The sequence below is a fragment of the Anolis sagrei genome, chromosome 2 (genome assembly GCF_037176765.1).
Source record: "Anolis sagrei isolate rAnoSag1 chromosome 2, rAnoSag1.mat, whole genome shotgun sequence".
Lineage (NCBI taxonomy): Eukaryota > Metazoa > Chordata > Lepidosauria > Squamata > Dactyloidae > Anolis > Anolis sagrei.
The window spans coordinates 192,831,659-192,848,749 of NC_090022.1; the positions used below are offsets into that span (position 1 = coordinate 192,831,659).

Sequence of the window (17,091 nt, forward strand, 5' to 3'; positions counted from 1 at the left end):
GCGTATAAGACGACCCCCAACTTTTCCAGTTAAAATATAGAGTTTGGGATATACTTGCCATATAAGACTACCCCTCTTCCAACACACACCAAATAAAAAATTTTAAAGCATCAGATTTGATTTCAATATGGTAATTTTCCTATTACCGTACCTCCTTCTCTGCCTCTCAGATCTCGCACATGCACACCTGCACCGCTTCACTGCAGTTTTCAGGAGTGAGATCTGAGAGGCAGAGGAGGAGGTACGGTAATAGGATACAAGGGTGGGCCAAACAGGTAAAAGAGTTGTGTTTTTCTGGGCCCAGAACCACTCTATCTCTTTTTTCCATACCTCGGGCGCCCCGGGTGCCTGCAGCTTGCTCCCTTCACTTACACCTTCCCGGTGAGGCGCCCCTTCACCTCACCATCGGGACCGCATTAAGTCCACGAATCCTGATGAATCGATTTTCTTCTACTGTACTTGTACAGTCGCTGCATGCGTCAGGGATGCAGCCACTGACACTTTTGAGCTCCCCCCACAATAAGCAGCAACCACAGATTCTCCAGTCCAGATTGGAAGTTTCAGCACTCGCTCTATAAAACGACTCCTGGCTTATAAGACTACTCCCACATATAAGATTATTCCCATGCATAAGGCTACTCCAGCGTATAAGACTACTCCTGCGTATAAGACGACCCCCGACTTTTGAGAAGATTTTCTTGGGTTAAAAAGTAGTCTTATACGCCAGAATATACAGTACATGAATCCAACTCCATAAAGGCTGGATCCACACTGTCATATAATGCAGTTTCAGAATGCAGATTAGCTGCACTAAACTGGATTATATGGCAGTGTAGACTCATATAATCCAATGCAGTTAATCTGCATTCTGAAACTGCATTATATAGCAGTGAAAATCCAGCCTTGGTGGAGTTTAAGCATAAAAAGGTAGCATACAGTATTTCAAGTGGCACCCCATGGCACTAAACAGTGAGACTGTACACCCACTTGTCCTTTAACAGTAAGCTGTTAGATGAGATCATGAGGAGGTTTGAAAGGAGGTCTGATCAATATGTTATATAGACACACTTCCACTTCTGTGTGCAATCTAAATCAACGAAAGCTTTGCAAATCTGGATTCAGGGCAGCAAATTGAAGATCTTTGAGTTAGTTGTTCTAGTGACTAGGCTTTCATTGGAAGAGTCACCAGACATTTGATCTGATAGCTCTGCCAGACACCCAGACAGTTCACCAGCAGGGCAATTTTGTTATAGCACTCACATCCTGCTAACCTCCTTAATGGATTACCATAATGGGGTGGTGGCTCTTGGAGAAACTTGAGCAGCTTCAGCTACTGTTCAATGTGATGGTCAGGATTACAATTCCTAAAGCCAGGTAGAGTTCTCCAAGTTCTAATATCTATGTCTCAAACCCTAAATGGTTTGCGATCCAAGTACCTGCAGGAGCATCTCTCCCAGTATCAGCCTGTACATAACAAGACTGCTGACAGAGTGCTCTTTTTATAATATTTTGGAAATACAGCAGGCCACCCACTTTTGCAGACATTAGAAGCAGTTCCTCACAAAAGTGGGAAAATTGCAAAGAAAAACCCCTACTTTTTTGAAAACCTAGTGCATGTCTCTAGGAATCTGGAGATCCTGCAGCACAACTACATGGCCAACTTCTACCAGATGTTCACCATGGAATCATGCTGGAGGACCTATAAATTCCTAGAGAACTGTTCTTTCTAGGAATCTCTATGTCATTCAAAGTGACTTTATGGTCAATTTCCAGTTGACCATAGAGGTTGACCATGGAGTCATTCTGTAGGAGTAGTAGTAATTTTTATTGATTAGCCCTTAGGCCATATCACAATAAAAAACAGAACAACAAGGCCTGACAAGACCTGATCACACTCCACGTAGCAAGTTAAAATAAGACACTTATAATAATACAATAAATACATATGATAAGACATGATAAAACTGATAAACTGATCAAGCTGAGTATATACATCATATTTCATTATCACCCCTACAATTTATCCCAATCAGCCCTACATATGTGGTTCTCAGACGTATTGTTTTGCTTAAGTACAGAGCTGTTTTATACGTTATTTTTGGGTCTTGGCCACACATAAAATATGTTGTTCTGATGTGAGAATCCCAATACATTGTCCGTTTGATATATGGACCAAGGTGGAAGTCTCTCACCTTTTGATACAATTTGCAATCAAATAATATGTGTGCCATATCCTCAATTTCAGGTGCCCCGCAGATACAACTCCGTTCATTATAAGGGATGCTGTTAAATCTCCCGTATCTAACCATTGTCTCGAGCTGATCAAATCTGGCTCGCGTGAATACCTCCCTGAGATGTTTTGGTATTTGCATTTTTAGCATTTTGCATTTTGATGTTTCTTTTTTAAAAAAATATCTTTATTAAGAAAAGGTTTTTTTCCTAACATTACAATAAAACCTCAAAAGCATATTTTAGAGCATAATATAAAGATAAAGGAATGTTTCAAATAAGCTTGATTTTAGAAATCTGGGAATGAAGGGAAATTTAATTGAGAGCAGAATTCTTATCTGGGGATATATGCCCCCATTTTGCACTCTTCGCCACAGCTACAGCCCTTGAAGTGACTGATAGCAGTTAACCAATTGTTTAGGAATCAGAATCAACTTTGGTTTGTTCATGCAGTTGCCTTAGTTCATATGGTATGTCTGGAATTTATGTTTGCTGCCTTTGCTGATGATGATGATGTTATTTAACTCTGTTTGTGATATTTCATGGGGTACAAATAAAGTTTAATAATAATAATAATAATATCATTGCATCTTGACTAATACTCATAAACATTTTTAATAACATGGTTATTTTGGTAAAGATTTTTTTTTCATGTCAGAAGCAACTTGAGAAATTGCAAGTCGCTTCTGATGTGAAAGAATTGGCCATTTGCAAGTACATTACCCAGGGGACATCTGATTTTTTAATGTTTTATTATCCTTGTGGGAGGCTTCTTTCATGTCCTTGCATAGGGAGCTGGAACTGACAGAGGGAGCTCATCCGTGCTCTCCCCTGATTTGAACCTCCGATTTGTCAGTCTTCAGTCCTGTCGGCACAAGGGTTTAACCCACTGCGCCACCAGGGGCTCCAATCTTGGTAAAGATGAAAGCGGCATTTAAAATATTTCCATCGGTTGAAATCTTGTCGAAATAAAAATCGTAGAAGTGATGGGTGAGATCTGAGTAAGCCAATTATCCCTTTAGTTTTCCATTTTTCTTCCTTTCCTCCCACTGCCAAACATCACACATACCCCCACTCCCTGCCCCAACACAAAAAGTACAGTTACAGAGGTCTGGTTCATTTTACAACTATCCATTCTTGTCGCTCACCACCCAGGGCTTGTCACAAAAGTTGTACACTGAGTGCAGGGAGTTGACGCTAGGCACCCCCGCATACTGCAGCCCAATCACGATGCCACGATGGTCTCCCCCACGCGCCATGCTGAAGGCATGCTGGCGGATCAGCACAAAGTCCGGCTTCAGGCTCCTAGGAGAACCAGCATGAGAACGAAAGGTAAAGAGGGTCACAAAGTCTCTTTCACATTCACCCACAAAGCCTGTCCCACATAACCAGCAGTCTTGGTTTATAGATTTGCAGTCTGTAATGTTTTAGTGTATGTGTTTTTATAAGTGTAGTTTTAAATCACTTAAGGCTTGACAAGGACTTAATCCTATTGTAATGTTCTCTTTTTGTATGTTTTTAGCTGTATGGTTTTTTTTAATTGAAGCTCATTTTGAGTCCCAATCAAAATGATTGGGACTCAAAATCAGAAAGGCACAGCACAAACAAATACAATTTAATCACCATCCCTATTATGTATTAGATCTCAATGACAAAACTGGAATCTCTTTCGCTGTATGTGCTCCCTTTCTCTTACCTCCCTCTTTTGGTTCCTGTAGAAAAACAACAGATCTTCTGCAGGCTAAATCAATATGGATGTTATGTAAGCTTTAAAAAAACCAGACAGAGCAAATTTCACATATCCCTGAGGTTTGCATCATTTGCATTCGGAAGTCAAACCAGACTTTACATGCATTTCACTGATCTTCAGGTATTGAAGAAAATGAAATAAATCCAATTTACCCTGTATGTTTATGTGTATGTGTATACATGTGCCTTCAAGTTGCCTGTTGACTTATGAAAACACCATTAAGTTGTATTAGGTTTTCTTAGGCAAGGAAAACTTAAAGATATTAATCTGAAATAAAGCTTGCATAACATCCTAATGACACCAAATACCTCCTGATTGTGGAAGCTAAGAAGGGTCAGCCAGGTCAATTTGTATTTGAGTGGGAGTCTTCCAAGGAATATCACACACTGCAGGCTACATTTCCAGGCCCTTCCAGACATGCCAAAAATTGGAGGGCGCTTCCAGACAGCACCCACATCCATGCCAAAGCAGGGTTTTAAAACCCACTTTGGCATGAATTGGAGTCCCTATACCTCCCCGTTTAACCCAGGCTTCTCCCGGGGGATGGGGTGTCCAGATGCCATCCCGCTAACTACTGGTATTGCACATAGCCACCCCCAAAAAACCAAAAATAAGCCTTACAATTAAGAAAAACTTACCAGGCTGCTATTAAGCTGCTCAGTGAGCCCTCCTGGTGTGTAGAAATGATGCAACAGGAGATGGGGGGAGTCCAGGAGCAATTTTGCTTCCCCCCCCCCCCCCCCCCGTCTCTTGGTGTATCATTTCTATACACCAGGAGGGCTCATGGAGGTGCTTAATGGTAGCCCAGTAAGTTTTTCTTAATTGTAACGCTTGTTTTGGGGAGCTTGGAGGAAGGAGATGGGTGCCATTTTGTACCTATGGGATCCAAGAAGGCCCAAGTCTAATGGGGTATTTGATTTATTTAGAATACATGTGGTTATTCCAAATTAATTCACTTTTACCTGAGGCATTATTGAGACAATAGGTCCCACATTTTGGGCCTGTCTGCAAGAGCCCTGAGAGGAATTGAGAATTACGATTTTAAATCCCACTTCCCCTTGGGATGGAGGCCACATAGCTAGCTCAAACCCCACGCTTCTGTAAGGGTGTGTGTCTAGATGCTCTCCATGCTGATCCGAGATCAGCATGAGTGGGCAAGGGTACTGCCAGTCTCCTCCTCCCTGCCCTCCATTTCCCCTCCACGATACACCTGCGAAATGTGGACTGTCTACAGGCATCACACTCAACTCCTGGAATTATTCCATTAGCACTAGGCAAAAAATACTGTTATTTTCCAAGGCATTTAACAGACTTGACTATTTAACTAATTATTCAATTATTTTAAAGATTTTAAACACCTATTTTTAGATTTGTGACTTTTATTTCATGTTACATAGTGCTTTTGTCTACCTGATCTGATAAAGAGTGGTATATTTAAAAAAAATAAAAAATGTCTATTTATTTATCTGGGTGCATAGCCCACCTCAAGCACCACACACAACAAAACAGTTGGGTTAAAGACAACAACTCCTACCCACAGGCTTAGAAACTGTGATACCAGTTGCACAACGCACAAGTGAATGACTGGCTTTTTAAAATGTCAACTGCAGGGGACAGAGTGTGATTTTGAGTAGGAGCCTGGTAAGGGAAACAGGCAGACCATAAACCTTTGCTCCCATCAATTCTTGCGCTGTGCTCTTCATACAGATCAGAAAGCAAGCACAGAGAGAAACATTTTTTTATGTTGGAGAAAAGTCTCCACTCAAAAGAATGGCATTCTCTTTGATATGAACCAAAGAGAAGTAAAAAAACTGTTAACCCTTACTCTCCATTGCGCTGATCCAGAGGGAGATGCTTTGGGTGTATTAATACTGTAGAATTAATGCAGTTTGATACCACTTTAACTCCCATGATTCAATGCTAAGTAATCACATGAGTTGTAGTTTTACAAAGTCTTTGGTGGGTACCTCACCAACCTATGAATCTCAAAATTTCATAGTATTGAGCCATGTAGGCTGAAGTGGTTCAAACTGAATTCTACAGTATAGATGCACCCTGACAGTAACACAATTACCAGCTGTTGTCTTGTTAGGATCCAATACATCATCTGACCTCTACTCACTTATGAGTAGCACTTCGCTACACTCACCACTGACATATGGAGAACATACCCGCCAATATCATTAAATGATTACCACGAACTAAAGGTTTATTTGTTTACTCAAGAATTTCATTGATTTTTAAATTTGTCTATTTCCCCTGGTGTTCAGTTTCAGAACTGGGTGTAATTCCATGTCTCCCAAAGCATTCATTCAATGTTGAACACCGAAACACACAGCTGCTAAAAATACAGCAGATAGTACACTGCAGAGAAGCATTTCAGTGTGTTTTCATTGATAGTAGTCCAGCATCCCCTGACAACCAGTGATAAACTTGGGCTCCTGAACAAATTCTACCCAGATTATCATTGTGCTGCCAATCAAATTCTACCCAGACTATCCATGATCTGGCAATCAAACTCCTTATCACTGATGAAGCCTGAGTTGGTATGCATCTCTCTAGTTTCAGGGTGAAGGTGAAGACTCAAACTACAGAGGTTGTATAAACATAAACAAAGACAATCAAAGTGTACAGGTGTGACTCGTCTCTCTCTTGTATTAGCTATGCACAAGCAGGATAGCAAAAGAGGAAAATTCACTCCCTCGTTCCATTCCTAGCCTTCATATCTTTTCCCAGATTCAATCCACAAAGCAAATGCAAATGTATCCAGCAAGGTCACTAATGTAAATGGACACTTCTCTACACTGGACGGCTGTTAATGTTTGGCTGTGATCGTGTTAAGGTGAGACAGGCCCAGCTCACTCAACATGGTGACTGCAACCAAACATGTTAATGTTTTATCATTGTTCTATTATTTCATTGATTCTTGGTTTAAACAAAAAAAAATCATCACAGCAAACAAGTACTGAACTGAGGTTGCTACTCACCTCACTACCTTGACGCCATTGCGTATAACCTCCATGTCCACCGAAAAGTTGCCATTGGCATGAGCCACCAGGTTGAGGTCAGAAAACTCTGCCTGGGAGACAACAACAAGAAAAAGACACGAGGAGGTGAGCATTCAGACATCACACACAGCTGCTGGTTGCCATTTGGCTGGTCCTCTTGACGCTAAACATGAACATTAACTTCCCGAGGAAGGGTGTGCCATCCCAAGCAGACATATTCCTGTTTGAAAACACAACTTGTGGCTCCCATAACCGAGGGACATTGAAATGCACTCTGGGAGTTGTAGTTTGATGAACTCGTTAGCCGTCCCTTCCTAAGAGTGTTGGTGCCTCACAAAACTACAAATCACAGAATTCTATAGTATTGACCCATGGGAATTAAAGTGGTGCCAAACTACATCAATTCCACAGTGTAGATACAGCCCTGGGTGGTGGTCGGGGAGAACTAGGTCACTCAATAGGAAAATCAGCAGCAAAGGTAAACCCTCTTTTTTCCTGCTACATACAGATGTTGCAAACAACATTTGATGTATAGTGATGTCCACTCTGGGTTTGTATATATCTCAGATCATTCTAACTAGTCATAAATCTGAACAGATCTTGCTAATGATACTACCTATCTTCAAGACCGCATTTTCTTCTATGAACCAGCATGGGCTTTAGGATCTACCAGAGAGGCTCTCCTCTTGGTTCCACCTCCGTCTCAAATGCGGTTGGTGGGGACAAGAGAGAGGGTCTTCTCGGTGATGGCCCCCAGCTTTGGAATGGCCTTCCGCACACAATGAAAGACCTGGCTTTTCTGACAAGCCTTTGACCATGTTTAGATTCTCTAATAATATACATGAGGACCTTTAGATTATTTATTAGCACTTTATACTTCTGAGATAGAATACTGCTGTTTTATCTACAGCAATTACTGTGTTTTATTGTTTTTATCAGAGGGAACTGCGAATTTATGATGTTGTGTTGATTGTTTATGGTCTATTCATATGTTTTGTTTTGCACTTGTTATATTTTGAATGTCACATCTCGAGAGTTTTGTGAGCCTCCCTGGGAGATAGTGGTGGGCTGTAAAACAAAGTTTAGTATTATTGGTAATTGTATGGTAAACATAAAGTGCAACACAAACATAGAATCATGATGGAAGGCCTAGATTCCTAAACAAAACTTTTTGCTAGGAATCTTTATGTCTTCCAGGGCAACTTATGGCAAACCTCAAGTGGAATTTGACCATGGAATCATCCTGGAGAACCTTGAGTAATCAGAACCATGAATAATCAAATAAGTGATTAGTCAATGTTGTAAAAGTTAAACCCACAAATATGGAGGTATTATTGTCATTGTTTTCGACATTCTTTTATGCAATTACTAGCAACCACTGGTGAAACACTAGTGTTTCAGGGAACCCTGATTGGAAATCCTGGAGAGTCGCAACAAACCTTAATCCAACTGTGGTTGGATTTCAGACATTGGAGTAAAGAAGATTGACAGAGTAGGTCAGCAGAGTAGAATCACAGAATCATAGAATAAGAGTTGGAAGAGACCACATGGAACATCTAGTCCAACCCCCTGCCATACAGGAAACGCACAATCAAAGCACCCTGACAGATGGCCATCCAACCTCTGTTTAAAAGCTTCCAAAAAAGAAGCTTCCATCACACTCTGAGGCAAAGAGTTCCACTGTTGAACAGCTCTTACAGTCAGGAAGTTCTTCCTAATGTTCAGGTGGAATCTCCTTTCCTGTAATTTAAACCCATTGCTCCAAGTCCTAGTTTCCAGAGCAAGAGAAAACAAGCCTGCTCCCTCTTCCTTATGACACTCTTTCTCATATTTATACATGGCTATCATGTCTCCTTTCAACCTTCTCTTCTTCAAACTAAACATGCCCAGTTCTTTAAGATGCTCCTCATAGGGCATGATCTCCATACCTTTGATCATTTCAGTTGCCCTCCTCTGGACACCTTCCAGCTTATCAGTATCTCTTTTGAACTATGGTGCCAAGAAGTAGACACCGTATTCCAGCTGGGGTTTAACCAAAGCTGAAAGAGAGGCATCATGACTTCCCTCGATCCCAACACTATACTCCTTTTGATTCAACCCAAAATTGGCTTTTTAGCTGCTGCATCACATTGCTGCCTCATCCTCAACTTGTTGTTCCCTAATACTCCAGGATCTTTTTCACATGGACTGTTGCCAAGCCAGGCATCGTTCCCCATTCTGTATCTTTGCAGTTCATTTTTTTCTGCCGAAGTGTAATAACTTACATTTTTCCTTGTTGAATTCATTTTGTTAGTTTTGGCCCAGCTCTCTAATCTGCTAAGGTCATTAAATATTATTTATACTTAAGCTACCTGGTGATTCAAGGAAAATTTTAGGGAGGTGAGTTGTTCAATCCACCCACTCCATTTACCTGGATAGAAACAGATGTTCTTGTTCAAACATGGGAGACAAGCAAAACAGGGAGATTACTAAAATCTTTCCTAGGAGGGAAATATAAAAAGAAACCAAATGTGGTGAAACTGCTTCTCCCCAATGACATTTCTCTTCCCTGGTTATGGAGTCCTTTCAAAACTTATACCTTCCACCTATCCCAGTTTAGCAAAGACTGTGCCAAGTGATCCTCTGTCATCCCATTTTTTCATAGAATTGTAGAGTTGGAAGAAACCACATAAGCCATTGGGGATGAGATCACATTAGTGTTATACAATGGAGGCTTTCATCTCCCTATTGCCCAATTTGCTACCGGAAGAATTTTGGGAAATGTAGTTTAGGGTGGTGCCTTTGGAATTCTCAGCTAGAGAGGTCTTTCTCTTCCCTAAACTAGAATTCCCAGAATTCTGTAGGAGCAAGCTGGGCAACAGGGAGACGAAAGCTTCCGCTCTATAATGCTAATGTGATCTCATCCAACCTCCTGTCATGCAAGAAAAATGTAATAAAAGGACTCACAATGTATGGCCAATATTCAGCCTCTTTTTGATGGTCTCCAAAGTAGGAGAGCCCACCACACTCCAAGGCAGTGGGTTCCACTGTTGAACAGCTCTCACGGTCAGGAAGTTCTTCCTAATATTTAGGTGGAATCTTTTTTTCCTGCAGCTTGATTAATTGTTCCATGTCCTGGTGCCCAGAGCAGCAGAAAACAAGCATGCCTCCTCCTCAATGGGAAAGCCTTTCAAATATTTAAATATGCCTATCATGTTTCAGCTGCTTTTTAAAAGCTGTGGTTTCTCTCTCCCCTTTATCTTATTTCCATTGCAACAAACTGAGTTCAAAGTGCACAATGAACTTAGCAATGGGGAAAGAAAGGGGCAACATTTTGCTCTTTCCAGAAGGATCAGGCAAGAGCAAACTGCTGTAAGCTTGGGTATTTCACTTCATTAATACATGTTTTGATCTTGACCACACTACAATATTGCTTCACTACACATATCCCAGCTTTCATCTATTAAATGTTGGAGGACATGGATGCTTTCATAAGCAAAGAAATCAGCTATAGTGGTGAAGCAGCTTTCCTGGAACAGGTTTTTCAAATGTTAGTCCAAATGCCATGATACACCCAAATAAATAAATAAATCCAAGCTCTTCCCGAAAGAGAAATTGCCAACCACAAGTGATTGTCTTTGGCAGCATGTCTTCTGAGCCATGCTTTCAATTCACGTACTGTGACAATGATGTCTATTCACTGCAGGAACTGGCTCCCAAAACACAGACATTCTCAGCAAGACACGATCACATCAAGATCCAATCAACCTCCAAAACTTGTTTATCATAGGTTATAAAGAAATACACAAAATGCCTCATACTTATTCAGGACATGATTACTGTTCGGTTTTGTTACACAAGTTTTTCCATGTCTGTTACTAACCAACTACTGTACCTATTTGTTTTCTCAGTGCTTTGTAATCTATATGCATGTATTTTTTTTAATGAAAAACGATTTAAAAAAAACAACAGGTAATTGGGTGTGGAAAAGATTCTCAGGGTACTTCCAAGCAGCCCAAAAATCCACACCAAAAAGGGTTTTAAAATCCCGCTTTGGAGTGGATTCCCATTTCCACCCAAAAACATGGCTTTCGGGGGGGGGGGGGGCTACACTGTTAGAGCATGTAAGAAATCAGTTAGTGAATGCGTTAACTGTAAAATGCAAAGCACGAAGCTGATTGGTTGGGCCATGCCTGGTGAACTAGATGAGCCTGGGAGTTTTGGCAACAGTTTCATATTTAGGGTTGAGCTGTACAGGTGCTTGCAGACAGAGAGATAGTTCTGGCTTCATGAGCTGCTAGAAGGAGATTTTCCACATGGACACTGAAAGACCATTTATATATCTCTCAAAAAGGACATTGTGTGAGTCAATGCAACTGTTCACATGATTGTATATACGTTGTTCTGCATTACAAGAGTAAACTTTATTGATTCTTTATTGATCATCTACATGGCATATTTTCTTTCTCTGGAAAGACAGTTGGTGGACTGATAAAACGTAAACTATGCATGATTTCTATTATGCCAACACACGTTATCCCAATTACAATCGGGATGGCATGCAGCCACCCAGAAGTCCCCCACATGTCCCCCTAAATATAAAATAAAATTTACCTGGCCACCATAACTTTGCTCCTCGTGCCCTCCTGGTACAAAAAAATGTGCCGCCCAATCGCATGGTGCATCATTTCTTCATTCCAGAGGAGCACGAGCAAAGTTATGGCAGCAGGTAAGGGGGTGGCAAATGGTAACTCACACCCAGGTAGTACCAAAACTACTCGGAAGTGAGTCCCCACAGACTCATTTCCTCTTGGGCCTTTCAGGAAGGCCTGGATCTAATGGGGTATCTAATTAATTTGTAAAAACTTAAGATTACTCCAAATTAATTCATTTTTACTGGAGGCGTCGTTTGGATGCCCCTGGTAAAAACCCAGACAGGTCTCACTTTTTGAGGCTGTCCGGATGGGCCCTCAGATGGCAGGTAAGGACGCGGGCAGTTCAGCTAAACCATTTTCTTTGCAAAAGCAATTGATTAAATAGATACCCCATTATACTCAGGCCTTCCTGAAAGGCCCAGGTTTAATGGGGTATTGACACTGTGGGGACAGACTACTGCTTCTGCAATCCCAGTTTCACTTCTGCGTTTTACTGAAATTTCTGCGTCCATTTTCCCCCGTTACCCATAATCCTTCTCCCTAGTTACATAAGGGATTGCATTGCTCCTTAACCACAAAAGCCACATCTTGAGTCTGCCTGTGGCTAAGCCCTCAGTGAAAGGGAAGGAAAAAGGAACAAGTGTCAGCAACTTACGCCATTATCAGAGGGTCAGCCTGAGGCCAGGGTTTTCTTTCTCTCTCAAGAAAAAACCCCTCATCCTATTGTAGACAAAATTTGCATTTTCAGGGCTATGAAGCAGAGTTTATTTATTTATTTATTTATTTATTTATTACTTGCACTTATTGACCGCCACTCTCAGCCCTAGGGCGACTCGTGGCGGTGAACAGCAACATAGAAAAGACAGTGTACAATAAATCACGACAATACATACAAACTACTACTACATAACATATACTTATGCTAAAAATCCGCTTCGTCAAATCCTGGGGTCATAGTCAATTTCATAGTCATAGTCCATTCCAGTATCGTTCCAATGATAAACACTCAGTTGAAGGCCTGCTCGAAGAGCCAAGTTTTCAGGCTCCTACGAAAGGCCATCAAGGAGGGCGCCTGTCTAACTTCAACAGGGAGGGTGTTCCACAGCCGGGGGGCCACCACCGAGAAGGCCCGCTCTCTCGTCCCCGCCAGACGTGCCTGTGAGGCGGGCGGGACCGAGAGAAGGGCCTCCCCGGATGATCTCAAGGTCCTCGTGGGCTCGTAGGCCGAGATGCGGTCTGCAAGGTATTTTGGGCCGGAACCGTTTAGGGCTTTGTAGGATAACACCAGCACCTTAAATTGGGCCCGGTAGCAAATCGGCAGCCAGTGGAGCTGGGACAGCAGGGGCGTTGTATGCTCTCTGCGCCCTGCTCCTGTTAACAACATGGCTGCCGCGCGTTGGAGTAGCTGAAGCTTCCGGGCCGTCTTCAAGGGCAGCCCCACGTAGAGAGCGTTGCAGTAGTCGAGGCGGGATGTGACCAAAGCGTGTACCACCGTGGCCAAGTCAGACTTCCCAAGATACGGGCGCAGCTGGCGCACGAGCCTAAGCTATGCAAATGCTCCCCTGGTCACCGCTGAAACCTGGGGCTCCAGGCTCAGCGATGAGTCCAGGGTCACACCCAAGCTGCGAACCTGCGCCTTCAAGGGGAGTGCGACCCCGTCCAGCACAGGCTGTAACCCTATACCCTGCTCGGCCTTGCGACTGACCAGGAGTACCTCTGTCTTGTCTGGATTTAATTTCAGTTTGTTCGCCCTCATCCAGACCATTACAGCGGCCAGGCACCGGTTCAGGACTTCGACGGCCTCCTTAGTAGCAGGTGGGAAGGAGTGACAGAGTTGGACGTCATCTGCGTACAGGTGACACCGCACCCCGAAACTCCGGATGATCTCACCCAGCGGCTTCATGTAGATGTTGAACAGCATGGGGGACAGGATGGAACCCTGAGGAACGCCACAGGTCAACGGCTGTGGCGTTGAACAGGAGTCCCCCAATAACACCTTCTGGGTACGACCCTCCAGAAATGACCGGAGCCACTGCAAAGCAGTGCCCCCAAGACCCATCTCTGCAAGGCGCCCCAGAAGAATACCGTGGTCGACGGTATCGAAGGCCGCTGAGAGGTCCAGGAGCACCAACAGGGACACACTCCCCCTGTCTAGCTCCCGGCGCAGATCATCCACTAAGGCGACCAAGACCGTCTCGGTACCATGTCCCGGTCTGAAACCAGACTGTGCCGGATCCAGATAATCCGTGTCTCTCAAGAATACCTGGAGTTGTGAGGCCACCACGCTTTCCATGACTTTGCCCAAGAAGGGAAGATTGGAAACAGGCCGAAAGTTGTCAAATTTAGTGGGGTCAAGTGATGGTTTCTTCAACAGCGGCTTTATAACAGCCTGTTTTAGGCTCGCTGGAATCTTGCCTTCCCGAAGGGAGGCATTAACCACCCGTTACCCACTCGGCCAATCCCCCTCTGGCCTCCTTCAGAAGCCAGGATGGGCAGGGGTCTAGGATGGACGTGGTGGGTCTCATTCCTCCAAGTATCTTGTCCACATCCTCGGGTTTCACAAAGTTTCCTCCACAAATGTTGGCTATCTGTATGTAAAAGCTGAGCAGTCAAAGCCAACTAGCACTTTGACACAAACTTACCTGTTCTACTTTGATGTCCATCTCTCCATGAAGCTTCTTGCCCTTGAAATATTTTGCCCTGGGGAGAGAAAAAAATGGAATTGTAATCTCTGGGGTTATGATTCTGATTCAACACTGTGATACAGTTCACTGGCATGCGACACAAATCTGTGCATGGACCTCTTTGATTTTCTCTCCCAGGAAGTGTCTTCTCTAAAACTTGATAATCCTGGTTGCTCTAACTGTCCTCCATATTGTACACAAGGAAGCATGAATAACACAGCCTCCAACTCAGGGTGCTTCCAGACATAAGTGAACCCACTCAGAGCGGGCTTAAGTCCCTACACCCTGGACTCTGCCTATTGGTTGTTCCCATGTCACCCCAACCCCCCCCCCCCCCAATTAGGCCTCTCTGTAGGCCTCCTGGAGCATACCAATGATGCGCTAGGAGGTGGGGGGGGGGGGGCAGTAGCTAAGTTTTCCTTTATTTTTAAGGCTTTGGGGGGGGGGTGCCTTCCTCGGTTCTCCGGGCTCATGGGGCCCAAAGTACCGAGATAGCTTTGGGGACAGGCTCCTGGGACCGCTTCCTCAGCCCAGGAGTCTGTCTCCACAAGACCCATACCCCATCAGAACTGACCAAATGGGGTATTTAAATAATTCTCAAATTATTTTGCTTTTACCTGAGGTGTCATTTGGACACCTCCGATAAAAATCCAACAGGATCTGGAATATTGGCCCTGTCTGGAAGGGCCCTTTTTCTCTTCCAAAGTCAGAAGGGTCTACTAGAAATTTTTTAAAAATGCCTGCTGTAATAAATATGCAAGGGTTTGTGCAAGAGTTACTCATTTGTTTCCAGAGAATCAGGCATCTTTTCTCTCTAGGTTGTAGCATTTCAGTCATTCAAACATCACATTATTATATCCCAACATTATGCTCATGGAAAATGCATCTCCTCCCCAGTCTTTTTTCCCTGATTGTTGGATAAAATGTGGTTGTACAAATTATCTTGAACACCAACTTACTTATGATGAGTAAACCAATTCAATGTCTGTAGCAGAAAATCCATGCTCCCCTCTCATTAACATAAATATGGGAAATATTATTTTTCCCTTTTATGTCAAGAAGGAACCATCAGGGGGCAGATGTTGGCAAAGAATAAGTCTGAATTCAGGGATGAAGGTAGTCTGAGAGTTCTGCCCCTTTATTTTCTTTCCATCCGTACATGTCATTTCCACTACTTTTCCCCCTTTACACTACTGCTTTCTCTTCCTTCCCAGATCAGTGAGAGAGATCTGACTACGGTAGGTACTTGTAAAACAGATTATGGAATCAGGTTGACCACTTCTGCATTAATATGATATGCAGGAAATCACCTTGAGAAATTCAACCACACAAGCCACCCAGAAAGGATGCACAAGTAATATTCAACAGGACTTGTGCAGAAGTCTGTCACAACGAATGCCACATCATATGTCTCCTTATACAAATCTGCCAGAGTCTTCAGATTCTCAAGAGAGACCTTTCTCTTAGTCCTGCAGCCATCATAGGTTTGTTTGGTGAGAAAATGAGAGAAAGCTTCTCAGTGTCTAATTCCATTCTATGGAAATCCATTCCATGGGAACCTGCCTGGGCCCTTCCCTGTTCTCCTTTCACTAAAAAACAAATAACTTTTTGTTCAAGCAGACTTTTAGCTAGAAATTTCTTTTTCTGAAGAGTGCTTTTTTGTTTTGTTTTTTTAACTTATGCTTTGAATAAGTCAGCCCTCCACAAAGATTTCACTTTTCCAGATTGGATTATTTGTGAATTTGATTAATATGGTCTCTCCAAGAATCTCTAGGCCCTCCAATGTGACTCTATGGTCAACTCCAGTTAGATATTGACCATAGATTCACACTGGAGCACCTCAAGATTCCTAGAGAGGTATTATCTCAGAAAATATAATAGTTTTGTTATGCATAGTATTTCCGCTTTTGCAGGGGTCCTGCACCTCTAACCATAGTAAATTTAGAGGGCTGGCGATATAGTGTTAGCTTATGTGTCAGTTTTAAATTTTGCTCTAAAAGTTATTATCAGTGGGGTTTTTTTATTGTCTGTCAGCTGATTCTTTTGACAGGACTGTTAACTTGCAATATGACAAAAATGTTCATCATTCCCTAAACAGACATGCTGCTAACTTTATGATCAAGAAACTACACAAAAAATAAGGTCTCACCAGCTAATTCCTAGTGTGCAATTCTTGACAATTTTTTCCTCCACCCCATCCATCCCTAGGTTTTTGTTCTTAATTTGGATTACGACTTCAACACCGCTAGTTCCCCTCCTCCTCATGGTACACAAAAATAACACAGGGATAACATTATGTCATCAAACATTGTCAGATTTATTATGTTTTTTATGTGATTTAAAAGTTGCTTTAACTTCTCTTTTTAAAATAGAAGCATTTTTAATGCTATTTCAATATTTGTACCAAAAGTTTTTAGTTGTACGGTATAGTAGTTCTTTTAATAGCTGTATGCAGCCTTGGATTCTGTGCAGAAAGAAAGGCAAGATATAAATTAAATGGAAAAGAATGGGAAGAGAAAGAAAGAGGGAAAGAAAACATGGAAGCAGAGTGGTCTTGCTGGACTAAAAATAAATTCTGTTTCATCTAGTACTCCCTTTTCCAACTGTAGAGAGAAAGATGACATTGGAAATCCAAATGCAAAGCATAAAATCAACTATATATCAGGATGGCCTAAACATTAGACAACGTGATACAGTCCTGTCAGACAGCAGATTTGGGATGGATTGGATAATATGCATCTTGGAGAGATGGGAAGCTCTACTACTCAAATGATCAGGCAAAATGG

General features: G+C 42.5%; 1 protein-coding gene across 2 annotated transcripts in view; it reads right to left on the reverse strand.

Moving 5' to 3' along the window:
• Window positions 1–17,091, reverse strand: part of SYN1 (synapsin I) — a 169,488-nt gene that overhangs the window by 101,451 nt on the left and 50,946 nt on the right. For both annotated transcript variants that reach the window (XM_060762795.2, XM_060762794.2), the window contains exons 2-4: window positions 14,264–14,321; window positions 6,967–7,058; window positions 3,378–3,534 (exon numbers count right to left, since the gene is read on the reverse strand). In XM_060762795.2, coding sequence (XP_060618778.2) covers window positions 3,378–3,534; window positions 6,967–7,058; window positions 14,264–14,321 — 307 coding nt within the window. The remainder of the gene's footprint in view (window positions 1–3,377; window positions 3,535–6,966; window positions 7,059–14,263; window positions 14,322–17,091) is intronic.